This window comes from Ambystoma mexicanum, chromosome 3q (assembly GCF_040938575.1).
Source record: "Ambystoma mexicanum isolate Mex_15411 chromosome 3q, UKY_AmexF1_1, whole genome shotgun sequence".
In the NCBI taxonomy this organism is placed as follows: Eukaryota; Metazoa; Chordata; class Amphibia; order Caudata; family Ambystomatidae; genus Ambystoma; species Ambystoma mexicanum.
The window spans coordinates 1,196,399,747-1,196,415,196 of record NC_090926.1 but is presented as its reverse complement, the minus strand read 5'-3'; the positions used below and the strand labels follow the sequence as shown (position 1 = coordinate 1,196,415,196).

Here is a 15,450-nt window from a genome sequence, read left to right as displayed (position 1 = left end):
GAAAAGCTTAACTCACCCCCAGGGGTCACACTCGCGCATGTGTGCGGAAAGGTGTAGTATCCCTGGCTCAGGACTCTTACAGGTTGCTGCTCTTTCCCCCTACCTCTAGGGAGAATCTCCTTACATATACATTCTGGGATTTGTAGCAGTTACCCACACCTGATGTCAGGCTCTGTGAGAGCTCTATCTGTCATTCTCATGAGAATGGTTTAGGAACAAATTGAGCTATTTTTGTGCAGGTCTAAAGGTGGATTACTCCATATGAGCATTGTAATAAAAGTCATAAAGAATTAGTCAGGAGAGGTAATTAGGTAGATTCATTTGAGATTTGGAACCAACAGGTTGAAACTCATATCCCTCCTCTGCCCTTGGACGATACTGTTATCCTGGACAAATCATCTTATCTCACTGTATAGTACTGTGAACATGTTAGCTTTATCATGCTCTGATGGCATTGCTTAGCTCTTTCTTTTAATGCAGGACATTACTGTGGAAGGAATCCTAGACAGGATTGAGATTACCAAATGTCACAGGCCTCTGGCAAGTTTACAATCTATTGATGTAACACAAACAACATTTTGCTTTATAGTATAGTTTTGCATTTAAATTCTGTAAGGTTGCTAGGTTCTGTGTCTATACTTGGGAATGTGTACCTTTTTTATACGGCTACTGATCATTGTCCTGAATCTATACTACACCCTGTGTAGCTTCCTCGTGGCTGCTGTTTTTAAAAAGTGCTCTGTACCTAGGCTAGAGCACAAGTACCATTATCGTAGACTGCGAATGTTGCCCTTAGAACACTGCTTGCTTATTATTCTGATTCTAGCAAGAATAAAGGTGATAAGCGGATTTGAACGTAGTACGCACCCATATTTTTATTTCTGCCGGGCCGCATATATAGCAATAGGTTGTGATAACAATGAAAGGGAAGAGTTGACCAAAGACTCCTAAAACCCTTCACTTCTTTCATTTTTGGTGTGGTGTGTGCCCAGGGCAACAATTTCCCTTAAGATGGACATGCCAACCAACACTTAACGGTTTAACTCTACTGGAATCACTGGGTTTTATCACTGTGAGGAAGGGAACTAAGATCCAGCAACGACCTACAAATAGAGGCAAAACACTATGAAAAAAGGAAATTCGACAGAACATCGTTCTCGCGTCTAATTGCTAACATCTGGAACAAAATGCCCAAAGAAATTAGAACCACAGAAGACCACACCACCTTCAGGAAACAGCTCAAAACCTGGCTATTCTGCAGTCAATGACGACCTCGAAGGGACACCAATAATAACAACACCACAGACAAACAACCTGAGAGGAGACCAGATGGGCCAAAGAATCATAAACAAAAACCTGGCCAGGTACCAACAAGCAGCAACCAAAGAGACGCGCCAGAGGCTCCAACAAACTGGCTGTCTTACTAACCCATTTTCCACTTCCTGCTCCTCCAACATAAATGATGCCACTACACCAGAGCGTGGACCAACAACACTACTCATAAACAAACATAGAATCAATATGATGCTCACACGCAGCATCCCTATATGCTGAAGCACACCTACAGTGAATCACCCACATAGTGCACAAACCGTCAACAATGCAACTACACACCAAGATATCGGAGGACCTTACAGCTACGGCCACCCATGTCTCTGGATACATTATGGATACCATCTGTCCAGCGTGCACAAGCAATCCCACCATAACACACAACACAACCGAAGCACTGAATCATGCCCAACTGTTACAATGGATGAGGCCTCTTGCATAATCAACCACATGCAGAACAACACTCACAGATGCCAGTTCCTCCTAGTTCTGAACCCATCCACTCACCCTATTCCCACTTACCTCCCCATTCCCCTCTCTTGCAGAGCCACGCGAGCGACTGGAGACTGCCTTGGGTGGTAGCGGTGGACGGTACAAATCAACATACCATAACTGTGCTTCCCATGCAAGAGGCCACCTGTTAGACCTATTTCTAGACTGTAATCTGACAGTGGATAGATAACCTTACAATAAATCCAATCTCTTGTTCGGACCAGGTAGTGCTATACTTCTATCCACAAACAAAACCCAAGCCCTCACCCTATACCACAATACTCCAAACCATGGTTTTGTAAACATAAATCAATCACAGATGTATTTGCCTCTTTTTTTCAAACCTGCCAGGACTCAATATCAATCAACCACCCTCCGTTCTTCTATAAGAACTACCCCAGAAATTCTAAGTGACTTTGGCTACAATCACCCCAGAAACATCTCACAATACCTTTGCTCTTTAGAACCAGCCATCCATTGTTCTCTAAAAGTCCATTGGTCACTAACTACCTATATTCTCTCCAATCTCAAAGCGTTACGTTAAAGCGGAAATAGATGAAATTGTAATTAGATGATGATCTAATCTTCATAAGCAATGCCACAAAACATATAACAAGGCAATGCACACGTAAACATATTAAAAAAACATTATAGATGTCGGGAAATCAATTGGTTGTGGGATGATGCAATCCAGAAAAACCTTGATGCTGTTTGGGTTTCCATTATGTGGTTGCTAGTGCTGAAGCCAAATGCAAGTTGTCGCTGAGGAATAGGAAAGTAATATTACTTATTTATTTATACTTCTATGGGAAGTGTCACAGCAACGAAAGAGAGGTTTGTTTACAAAATGTGACAAATCTCGCTCATAAACGCCCCTCATGAAGTGAAAGTTTGTTTATTTATCAAATGTGACAAATCTTGCTCGTAAACGCCCCTCATGAAGTGAAGGTTTGTTTATTTATCAAATGTGACAAATATTGCTCGCAAATGCCCCTCATGAAGTGAAAGGATAGTTTAGTTATCAAATGTGACAACTCTCGTTCGCAAATGCTCCCACCGAGGTGAAAGAGTTGTTTATTTAGCAACTGTGCATAATCCTGCTCACAATTGCCCTTTCATGAAGGAAGGGGTCATTTATCTATCTGAGGAGAATAAGCTTACTTGCAAAGGCTCCACGTTCCTGTGAAACAGTTGGTTTAAATACCATATGTAAAGGATGATCTTCTAAGGTACTCCCACCCAATTGGAAAACAGTTATGTAGTTATACAAGGAGACTGATCTAAGTCATAAGTGTAACCACTGTAATATTTGTTGATTGTTTTATTCACCTTGACTGGTCTTGCCCCCCAGTGGCCTCAGAGGTGTTAGAGAGAACTAGAACTATTGGAGGAAATGAGAAAAGGAATCCTAAATGTCTGTGTATCTATTGAACTGAGGACATTCCAAAAGCCATATTACTCGGGCATACCAAGGAGCAGATCTGTTGGTCTATTACTGCTATATAAATAAGAAGTTTTACTCTATCCAACTCACCTGAGGCTGTGTCTATTAATTTAAACGGGTGCAATCATAGGACGGCTAGCCACTAGAGCTGGGTTGTCAATAGGGAAAAGCTTAAATCACCCCCCAGGGTTCACACTCGCGCATGTGTGCGGTAAGGTGTAGTATCCCTGGCTCAGGACTCTTACAGGTTGCTGCTCTTTCCCCCTACCTCTAGGGAGAACCTCCTTACATATACATTCTGGGATTTGTAGCAGTTACCCACACCTGATGTCAGGCTCTGTGAGAGCTCTATCTGTCATTCTCATGAGAATGGTTTAGGAACAAATTGAGCTATTTTTGTGCAGGTCTAAAGGTGGATTACTCCATATGAGCATTGTCATAAAGAATTAGTCAGGAGAGGTAATTAGGTAGATTCATTTGAGATTTGGAACCAACACGTTGAAACTCATATCCCTCCTCTGCCCTTGGACGATACTGTTCTCCTGGACAAATCATCTTATCTTACTGTATAGTACACATGACCATGTTAGCTTTCTCATGCTCTGATGGCATTGCTTAGCTCTTTCTTTTAATGCAGGCCATTACTGTGGAAGGAATCCTAGACAGGATAGAGATTACTAAATGTCACAGGCCTCTGGCAAGTTTACAATCTATTGATGTAACACAAACAACATTTTGCTTTATAGTATAGTTTTGAATTTAAATTCTGTAAGGTTGCTAGGTTCTGTGTCTATACTGGGAATGTGAACCTTTTTTTATACGGCTACTGATCATTGTCCTGAATCTATACTACACCCTGTGTAGCTTCCTCGTGGCTGCTGTTTTTAAAAAGTGCTCTGTACCTGGGCTAGAGCACAAGTACCATTATAGTAGACTGTGAATGTTGCCCTTAGAACACTGCTTGCTTATTATTCTGATTCTAGCAAGAATAAAGGTTATAAGCGGATTTGAACGTAGTACGCACCCATATTTTTATTTCTGCCGGGGCCGCATATAAAGCAATAGGTTTTGATAACAATGAAAGGGAAGAGTTGACCAAAGACTCTTAAAACCCTTTACTTCTTTCATTTTGGGTGGGGTGTGTGCCCAGGGCAACAATGTCTGTTAAGATGGACATGCCCACCAACACTTAACGGTTTAACTCTACTGGAATCACTGGGTTTTACACTGTGAGGAAGGGAACTAAGATCCAGCAACGACCTACAAATAGAGGCAAAACACTATGAAAAAAAGGAAATTCGGCAGAACATCGTTCTCGCGTCTAATTGTTAACATCTGGAACAAAATGCCCAAAGAAATTAGAACCATAGAAGACCACACCACCTTCAGGAAAAAGCTCAAACCCTGGCTATTCAGCAGTCAATGACGACCTCGAAGGGACAACAATAATAACAACACCACAGACAAACAACCTGAGAGGAGACCAGATGGGCCAAAGAATCATAAACAAAAACCTGGCTAGATACCAACAAGCGACAACCAAAGAGACGTGCCAGAGGCTCCAACAAACTGGCTGACTTACTAACCCATTTTCCACTTCCTGCTCCTCCAACATAAATGATGCCACTACACCAGACCGTGAACCAACAACACTACTCATAAACAAACATAGAATCAATATGATGCTCACACCCGGCATCCCTAGATGCTGAAGCACACCTACAGTGAATCACCCACATAGTGCACAAATCATAAACAATGCAACTACACACCAGGATATCGGAGGACCTTACAGCTACGGCCACCCATGACTCTGGATACATTATGGATACCATCTATCCAGCGTGCACAAGCAATCCCACCATAACACATATCAACAAAAAACACTACAACACACCCGAAGCACTGAATCATGCCCATACGATTACAATGCATGAGGCCTCTTGCATAATCAACCACATGCAGAACAACACTCACAGATGCCAGTTCCTCCTAGTTCTGAACCTATCCACTCACCCTATCCCCACTTACCTTCCCATTCCCCTCTCTTGCAGAGCCACGCGAGCGACTGGAGACTGCCTTGGGTGGTAGCAGTGGGCGGTACAAATCACAATACCATAACTGTGCTTCTCATGCAAGAGGCCACCTGTTAGACCTATTTCTAGACTGTAATCTGACAGTCGATAGATAACCTTACAATAAATGCAATCTCTTGTTCGGACCAGGTAGTGCTATACTTCTATCCACAAACAAAACCCAATCCCTCACCCTATACCACAATACTCCAAACCATGGTTTTGTAAACATAAATCAATCACAGATGCATTTGCCTCTTTTTTTCAAACCTGCCAGGACTCAATATCAATCAACCACCCTCCGTTCTTCTATAAGAACTACCCCAGAAATCCTAAGTGACTTTGGCTACAATCACCCCAGAAACATCTCACAATACATCTGCTCTTTAGAACCAGCCATCCATTGTTCTCTAAAAGTCCACTGGTCACTAACTACCTATATTCTTTCCAATCTCAAAGCGTTACGTTAAAGCGGAAATAGATAAAATTGTAATTAGATGATGATCTAATCTTCATAAGCAATGCCACAAAACATATAACAAGGCAATGCACATGTAAACATATTAAAAAAACATTATAGATGCCGGGAAATCAATTGGTTGTGGGATGATGCAATCCAGAAAAACCTTGTTGCTGTTTGTGTTTCCACTAACTGGTTGCTAGTGCTGAAGCCAAATGCAAGTTGTCGCTGACGAATAGGAAAGTAATATTATTTATTTATTTATACTTGTAGCCGAATGGCTTTGTATATACATAACAATAAAATACAATACAATAATGTCATAAAAAGGAATTAAAATAGGACAGAACATATGACATTAAAAACAACAACATAGTCAATATAAAACATGGACATTGGTTGGCTTAAATAGATTTTTAACCATTAAAACATAAGGAGTTAAAATCAGCGTTGCAAAATATACATTATGAGAAGTTCCCACCCAGGACTGTGCTCATGAGCACACACTGGTGACATTGAAGAACCTTTTTAAAACTGAACTGTTAGATGCCATCTTAAATCCCTATTTCACCATGTTACAAAATATTTGCTTAAATTTTAGATAGATTTTTTAATTTCATGCTATCATTAGTAAAGAGCATGAACTCGCAAAGTGCATCAGAGCACAGCACGATTAATTTGTGAATTGGGAAGGAGAGCATGTAAAAAATAGATATTAAGAGCTAATGAAAATGAGATTAGGATGGTGAAATAACATGAAAGTAAGATGGTGTCACAGTAGTGCAACCTGATGCTTTGAACTGAAATAAATCTGTTAAACAACTATGATTTCAGTGATTTTTTAGAATTTTAGACGATTATTAGAAAGGTTCTATAAGGAACTGATTCCAGAGATCCGTAGAACTTGGTCTCCATCTCTTGTCGAAGAGATGTAGTAGGGCGGCACTACCCTATATTCAATGCTCATGCCTTCACCACAGTTTAACCATGATGATCTAGGTCCTTATCAACACTATCTATGTTGATTAGGGATTCCTAGACTACTAACCATCTTTCTTGCGTTCCCAATGTATATTATGTTTAGGACCCCATCTTGCATCCCAGCTTAAGTTTAATTGAGTTGATGGAGGGTAGTTTATTGATTATCCACACCATCTTCACAGACTATATTCTAAAATACCTTTACTTTTCCTTTTACTTTAATTGATTTGTATAGCAAGGAACGGCATTCCATATGGTCGGACCCATTACAAAAAAACCTCCTTTTCCTTTGAGGTGGTTTGTTAACGATATGAATGTAGCTCTCTACCAACAGTTTTTCCTGAGGTCATTCTATTACCAAAGCAAAAGTGTGGGCGTAACCGTCGAAGACATGCCCACCATATCTATACTCTGGACATCACTAACTGCCATCAGGGCCTGATCACTCTAAGTAGGGCCTGCTTAGGTGGTTCTTTTCTCTTACCTTTATCCTTACGGATGCTGACTGCCACCATTTCCCACGTAGTGATGGTATCTGGAATACTTACAGATACAGGCATAGTGACGTCACTACAAGAAAATAAGAACTTGAGTGGATGATGGGAAAATGATATTCTAAGCATCATATTCTTTCAAGCAGTAAGGCATTTTAAGAGAGTATAGAGAATGCTGAAACAGGCTGCATTAAGTTGGACCGATAATTGCTGTTCCCAGAGCCTCGGGGCACACAGACACAGCAAAGCCTTTCCCTACACTCACTGGTGCCTTTGGATACATTCACTATTTCCAAATCAGTGTTGTAAGCCTCTACATTTCTTACCCCATCTCTCATTTTGATAGAGGCTTTAAGCTGTTAGCCATCTCCCCTGTGAGACCCTCTCTTTTCCTCTCCACCACAGTGACTCTCCCCTCTAGATGTCTTGCGTTACCAGACAGGTCAGCCACGACAACATTTACTCATGAATATGTTCGCCAAGTGGAATTCAATGCCCAAATGTCTATCAACATAGGCCATGTCCTGTGCTGCAGTAGTTTTTGGGCGATGGGCCTCCTTAAGAGTATGGCTGTGTGGGAAAATTTAGTGATAACATGGCAGTAATCCCGTTACCGCCACATTTCTGCACCGCCATACTACAAGTTTGGCGGAGAGGTGGAGGATGTACCTCCAGCTAATAGCTTGATGTAAATCCCCCACCTTTGTGCTAAAAAATAAAATGACAAAATCAGGGGATTTACCACTGGAATTGCTGCCGGTAGGAATTCTGCCAAAATCCCCATGGCGTCCTATAGACTCCAATTAATGGGGACTAACACTACCTACCACCATGTGTAATCTGGCGGTAATTCTGCCAGACCAAGTGGCAGTAATGATAATTCCATTTGGTGGTATCTCAGTGAATTTACTGCTGAGATACCACCAAAATCGTAATGAGGCCCAATGTCTGTGTCTTGATCTACATCATTTTCGAGAAACCATTGGAATTTGTTTATTATTATTAGTGTGTTTATAGAGTGCAGACCTAGCTTCAGAAAGTAACTGGGCACTTTACAAGTCATAGGAGCTGGTACATAGTGAGGGAAGCAGGGATTCAAGGGAAAGGGGACCCAACAATGGGAGAGGTGCAGGATGGGCAATTTGACAGCAAGGAGTCAATGAGCATCTATAGGAGAAAACAGGGTGCAGCAGATCACCCACTCTAAGGTTAGGTGGGGAGCATAATTGGACTTAGGTGATAGGACTTAGGTGTTAGGGAGGGGCCATTACTTGAAGAGGAAGGTCATGAGCTCCTGACTGCTAGTAGACTTGTGCATTCTAAGGATACATAAGATCAAATCTAAAAGCCCAGTGCACTGGCCAAGCACCTGCAGGAGAGGGATTGCCCAGCACTGGATGCTGCATGTGGTCCCCCTTCCCACCATTCAAGAAACGATTGCCAGGTAAACTCCAGTGTCATGAGGTGGAGGATGTGGCAAGCATCGGGGTGCACTCACCCCTGGGACATGTAGGGTGAACTTTGATCTTGATGAAACCTTTGGTCCTTGAAATACTTCAGATCAAGGAGAGTTCAAGCTTTATAATACTGACTATTTTTTAACACCTAATTCATAACTGTTTGATGTGTATTAAAGTCTGGCTACAGTACTACACATGATTTTGTGATTTGTGACATAACTTGTCACATAATCTGTATCTATTCCATGCTATTCAAAAACGTTTCCTAATGTTAATGGAGACAATCTTTTAAAAACATTTGTATACTAGCTTTATAATACTGTAAAGTGTATAACACCCAATTCAGTGCTACTTGATGTGTGTTCATGTCTGAATACTGTGACGAATCCTTAGGTATTGTCACTGCTTTCGATGGGGAAACCCCTTCTCATGAGGCCAAGGAGGTGAGGCTGCTACCCGATAGTGCCACTGGGGGTGGTGCTCAGCGGGAGGAGGTCATTGGGAGGGAGGACTCCAGTGAGAGTAGTGACCATTCCAGGAGAACGCAGTATCCCTTTGACCCTCCCACGTTCCCTCAAAAACCCTCCAGTTCCAGAGGCTGTCAGAGCTACTGGGAGACCCACAAACAACCAGAGGGTGACGGCCGAGAATCTGCAGGTACTAGTGTGGCTAATCCCAGGGTTGGGGAGACCGAGAGGGTGTGGAAGGCACAACGCGAAGCACAGAAGGAATCTTCCAAGGGGTAGAGCCACCAAGTGAAAGGGATCTGGGACCCATAATGGGAAAGCATATCCCAAACAGTGACAAAGAGAAACAAGAACTTTACATGTACAAATAATGCTCACAGACCTTGGCAGGAGAGTACACCAAGGCTGTGGCTTGAAGAGAGACCCGATGAAGACACAACCTTTGAATATATGAGTGATACTCACAGACCTTGGCAGGGGAGTAAGCCAAGGCTCTGGCTTAAAGAGAGACCAGATAAAGAGACTAACTTTGAATATACAAGTGATACTCACAGACCTTGGCAGGGGAGTAAACCAAGGCTGTGGCTTGAAGAGAGATCAGATAAACAGAACGGTGAGAGCAATCAAGTGAAGGGGGTCTGGAATCCATATTGGGGAAATACACCTGACCAGTAATAAAGAAGAATACAAAGTTTACAAGTATAAGTGACAATCAGAGACCTTGGCCAGAGAGTAAACCAAGGTTGTGGGTGAACTTGAAGACAGAAAGAAATAACAGTGAAAACAAGAACGTTAAGTACCTTAAATGGGAGGAGAGTGGACCAAGGAGGTGGTACTAAGAACAGGGTCTGGGACCCTCTGCAATTGAGAGGAAGATCAGCATAGATTGAGAGAGAGAACCAGGCTAATCTTCCTTGTCGCAGTACCTAGTAGCCGGGTCTGCCCACAACGTGTCTGGGCCCCTCAAGACGGCTTGGAAAAGGTGTCCAGGCCATCCTTCTTTGTCACTGGCCCTGGGAGTCAGACATGCCAAGTAAAGATAAAGACCTATCTTGCCACTAAAGACTCCGAAATAATTTTGGATAAAGTTGGAAAGACTCCGGGGAAAGGGAATCAACCCCTTGAGTCTCGTGGAACTTTCACTTGCTTTTCTACAGCTTTTTGGAACTTTTTTTTTTAACTACAAAGCGGGACTCCAGGCTGACAGCCAAGGGACATTTCCCTTTTCACTTTATGTTGAGTTTAGCTTGTGAGGGATAGATTAGGATTTGGACATAGGGCAAACTTTACTTTGGACATTCTGACACAGACAGTTTGATTAGCTAGTTTTGCTGAGGCAGGGAAATCCCTATTAGAGGTAGGGTTAGTTAGGATTTCCTCCTGATACCCCCCATTTCTGTTATTAATAAAGGTCTTAGCCAATCACCACCTCACCTTTGTGTACGAGTCTTACTCCTACACCCTCATAGTACATTACTTCACGGAATTATCTGTCAGATAACATGCATCTATTCTATGCTATTATAAAATACTTGCTTAATGCTTAATGAAGACATTAAAAGAAAGTTGAAACCCTCTAGCCTCCACAGAGGCTAACGCATATCCTTGACCCTCTACCCCATACTATTTGGTCAGAATCCCAAATACGTGGAATTTACATGGATGTGGAATACACAAGTAATAACGGATAAACCAAAATGGCTTATAAAAAGAAATGGATCAGATCTGCTCTTCAACTAGTGTCTGCGAAGTAATGACGGCAAAAGCATGGAGGTTAGTCGAAATAGCTGTTATACAAATAACATCTAGTGGAACACTACAAATAACATCTAGTGGAACACTACAAATAACATCTTTGGTAAATCCTCAATGAGGTTTTTGCTCTTAGTTGATTATCACGACAACTCAGGGGATATCACTAACTTTTTAACACTCAATGCTTGAAACAATTCATTTAGCAATAATACCCTTATGAGATTCATTAGCAAGATGAATACCACAAAACGCAATATAATACCTCTCTGGGGATCTTATAGCCTTTGTTCTGTCAAACTAAAATTTCTAATGTGAAAATCAGACATTACTATGTAAGGGAAAGAAAGATTACTTCTAAAACAATGGTATCCTCGTGAACAACTGCATAAGATTATGCTGAACAGAGAGCCTGCTATTCACACAAACAGCCAATGTCAAAAGGACCAAATAAGACGTTCTCCGTATTTTCATACTAATGACAGATGTGTCCATGGGTTCAAAGAGCTCTGGATAAAGAGCCTCCAAGCCTGACTTTCAAATCCCATTTAGGAGATATCCTCTTAGTTGCCGAATAAAAATTAAGCAACTCATTGAAATGCCTTTTACTGGTGGAACAGTCATTCAAGGAACAGTAGAAACCTATAACTATTATTCAGGATAATACACAGTTATACTAGGTGAGTAAAAACGTGTTGTGTAATATACAATTACAGTTGATTTTCAGATCAGTGGAATACAGAATAAGGTAAGCAATAACTCTTTACACTAATTTAGGATTGCCCCAGCCAGACCAAGGTCAGCTACACCTAAAAACACTTTGCAAGAATGGCACACAGCTATTCTAGGCAGGTAAAACCTAATGTTGTAGTATACTATTACAGTTGCGTTTCAGATCAGTGGAACACCGACTGGGGAAAGCAATAACTCTTTAACTTATTTTAGGATGGCACACAGCTAACTCCAGGTAAGTAAAACCTGTATACTTTTAAAAGGAGCTACCAGCAACTTAAAGGTAAGCATAACCTAAGGCAGACTTATTCTAGACAGGCTAACAGCAAGTCAGGGGAAGCAAGACCCAATTGGGGACACTCTTACATTTATATCCTAACATGAATAGAAAAGTGAAGCCAATAGTATTACTTTTGGGAAGAGGGGGACCCAAAGCACAGGTGAAAAAAGTAACCTCCTATCTACTTTCTATTAGAATGTCGAAACAGTTTAAGTAAAGCTTTCAGTACACTTATCAAGAATAGCACATAGCTATTTAAGGTATGTAAAAACTAAGGCCGACTTATTCTAAACAGGCTACACAGCAGCTTTGGGGAAGCAAGACCCAGTTGGTATACTTATACACTTATTTTCTGAAAGAAATAGTTAGGTGAAGCCAACAGTATTACTTTTGGGAAGATGCACAACTAATTCACAGGTGAGTCAAACCAACCCTACATATACTTTTCAGAATGGCAGAACACATTCAAGGTAAGTAAGAACTTTTGTAACTGTTCACTCTAAAAGTTTCAGCTACCAACTAACTCTTTTAAACGTACGTACACTTTTCAACACTTGTTATACTTTTCAAGGCAGACCCCTTTAATTATCCAGCCCTTCCCAATTCTATGGCATGAGTGCTCTCAGAGACAGGAGAGGGATCCTAGTGGTCTAGGAGACAGCTGTAGGCAGGGTGAGATAGGGCTCAGTTGCAGGAGAAGTTTAGAGTTCCTTAGGAAGACTTTTCAAACAAGTAAGTATTTAACTTTAAAGTTAGTTGAGGTTCAAGGGACTTCTGAGAAGAAACCTAAGGAGGATTCCAGCAGTGGGCCTGGGTGAACTGGATGAGAGGACTCACCCCAAAGCTTTACAGAAATCACACATGCTTAAGGTAAGTAAGTACAACAGCCAACACAGTACCTCAGTACAGAAGAAGAGTTGCAGCGGGGGAGACCTCAGGATCTGCAGTCAAACACCCAGTTGATGGATTCCTTTGTCATGCAGATGGAAGAGATTGGAAGGGATTTTGAAGTAAGGATCAACGGAGAAGGCTCCAGGCAAGAGTTTCTTCACGGCTGAATGCAGCTCTGTGGTTTTGGCACCCTTTTCAGGAGCCAGAACAACAATGAATATCGCAGGTCGGATTCTCGTCACTTGGAAGGACAAGCACTCTAGTGAGGGACGTATAGGAGTACAATTATGTCTCTGGGGTCCCAGCAGGATGCCACCAAAGTTTCAGCTCGATTCAGAATTCGGAAGACTGTGCACCACTCAATGGCTTGGGGTCCCAGGGTATTGGGGTATTGCATCCCCGCAAGGTCGCACCACAACGTGGGATGGCTCAAAATGCAGGCCATCTTGAGTCTAGTGGATCCCACCCAATTTCAGTTCGGGGTAATCATTTTTGGAGTCCCCAGGTCACTTGGAAGGAAGGGTAATGGCAGGCTCTGTTTACACAGCAGGCTCTCTGGTCACTCAGCTGTGTTTACTTCATCTTCCTCTTCGGATTTGGTTCCAGTGGTCGACTACCTCTTCAGCTTCCAGGTTCAGACATTTATGCAGGAACCCAGCCAATCAAACAGACTTGCAATATTCAAACCTGGGGGGTTGGCAGTCCTTTCAGGACAGCCAGCCTCCCAGTTTGAACTGTATTCTAGCAGGCAGACTGGAACACAAAGGGCTGCAGATTTGTGGTCTCCTACCTCGCTTCCTGCCTTCCCAGAATTTCTGGAGCCTGGGTGGGCTGGACCGAGCTCTCCCGCCGAAGATAGAAATCGCACAAAGAAACAAGAAAGGACAAGGAACACTTAAATTGTGAAAAAAAGATGACAGGGGCCATTTTGGTAAAATGAGAACCCATAGGTGCCTTTACTGGGGCTGTGGGGAGAGCCTATAGTAGAGGTGCACAGAATTAAGGGTTCACTGCCACCAGCTATTAAAGGTTGGCTTGTCCCTGTAACAGAAATGTTACAGTTAAAATGAGAAAGGGGATACATTGTATCTCCCCAGCACTTCACATAATGTGGGGTAAGCTGGTCTCACCTAAATAAAGTTTCGAGAGGATACAATATCCTTTCTATCCTTGAGAACTGTAGTTCTCACAATGTTAGTCAGAGAAAGTTAAAAGGGGGAGCCCAAAGGGCAACCCAGCAACAATAGGCAGTATGTGCCAAAAATTGTCAAAGAGGATAAAATTTAAAAGACACTATGAAGATTCTTAAAAATGAAATCCATTAAAAGAGTAAAAGATTCTGTAAGTGTGGAAAAAGGTTCCCACTCACTGAGGTATAGAGAAAAATAATGCACCAGTAAAGCAAAACGTTCTGTGGTTGACACAGGTCAGGAAGATTTATCATTGCTATGAAAATCTTACCTAACACTAGGCATCAACTCTGCGGGGGACCGGGCCGCCAGTGCGCTCATGAAGGAGCGTGCTGGTCTGAGGCCATTGGAGCGGGCCGTAGCTTGCCCCCGCGGGGTGCTCATAACATCTGAGCGTTGTACTCTGACCCTGCAGGTTTGTGCTGCCAGCTCCTCCGATAAAGCGTGAGGTCCCCCGACGGCGTGGACTGGCTGGCCGGTAAGTGGCCCACCCTGGCATGGTTCATCTGGGCTGGTTTGTTAAAGAAGGAGGTAGCCTGCCCATACTTGGGCAATTGTGTAGGCTGTCCCCATTGTGAGGCTGGCTCATACTATCTAAGAGGCTTTCTTGTCTTGGCAGAGCTGACAGCTTTGCACCCTCCCTTGGAATGAGGCAAGCAATGGTGACCGGATGAGGCACACACAATACGAAAGCCTGCTGATCACACGTGAGTGACCCTTACAATGCCCCTTGTTGCCCAGCCAGTGTGTAAACCAGTAACTGCACTCAATCATATCCGGGAGTGGTCCCCAATGTGACTGATAATGGCAGGTGACTCCATTGAACTCCTATGATGTGCCCTTTAACAAGTTTGTGACTGCATCTGCTGGTAGCTAGATTCTGGAGACCTCCATGCAGCAATCTGCTTTTAACTCTTTCCAAGGAAATGTCTTCTCTGCATTACCTCGTAATAGGGGAGTGTTCTGCTGATGCCAAAGACGCTGCCACGTGGGCTGCCAAAATTGAGTGGGATCCTTTTAACATGCTCTGCACACAATAAGTGCAACTCCTGTTTAAGCAGCACCCTGGCAACATACAGAGTGGTGGCAGCAATAACCGTGTACAACATCCTATCCTATAGCAACGCCTTAGCGCTTAGAACTCAAACGGTGTAGCAGTCCATAGTTGGAGCCCGCGGCTGTCCTTGAGCTTGTAGGTGGACGTCTCAACCTGCGCCCTTCGTATACCCCGAGTTAATTAGCGGCAGTGACCCTGCCGTGGGGTGCCTTGCAATTAAATAACGTGTGGGCATAGCACTTAGGAGGACCAACCTGCACCACAGTGCCTCACATCTAAATACATCTCATTCTACTGTTCTACACCATTAGCCTCATGTCTCTCACCACTCTCCTATGCAAAA

General features: G+C 42.7%; 1 protein-coding gene across 2 annotated transcripts in view; it reads right to left on the bottom strand.

The window, feature by feature from the left end:
* LOC138447740 (complement C3-like) overlaps nucleotides 1–15,450 on the bottom strand; it is a 2,843,165-nt gene that overhangs the window by 1,859,232 nt on the left and 968,483 nt on the right. For both annotated transcript variants that reach the window (XM_069604045.1, XM_069604046.1), the window contains exon 19: nucleotides 7,269–7,354. In XM_069604045.1, coding sequence (XP_069460146.1) covers nucleotides 7,269–7,354 — 86 coding nt within the window. The remainder of the gene's footprint in view (nucleotides 1–7,268; nucleotides 7,355–15,450) is intronic.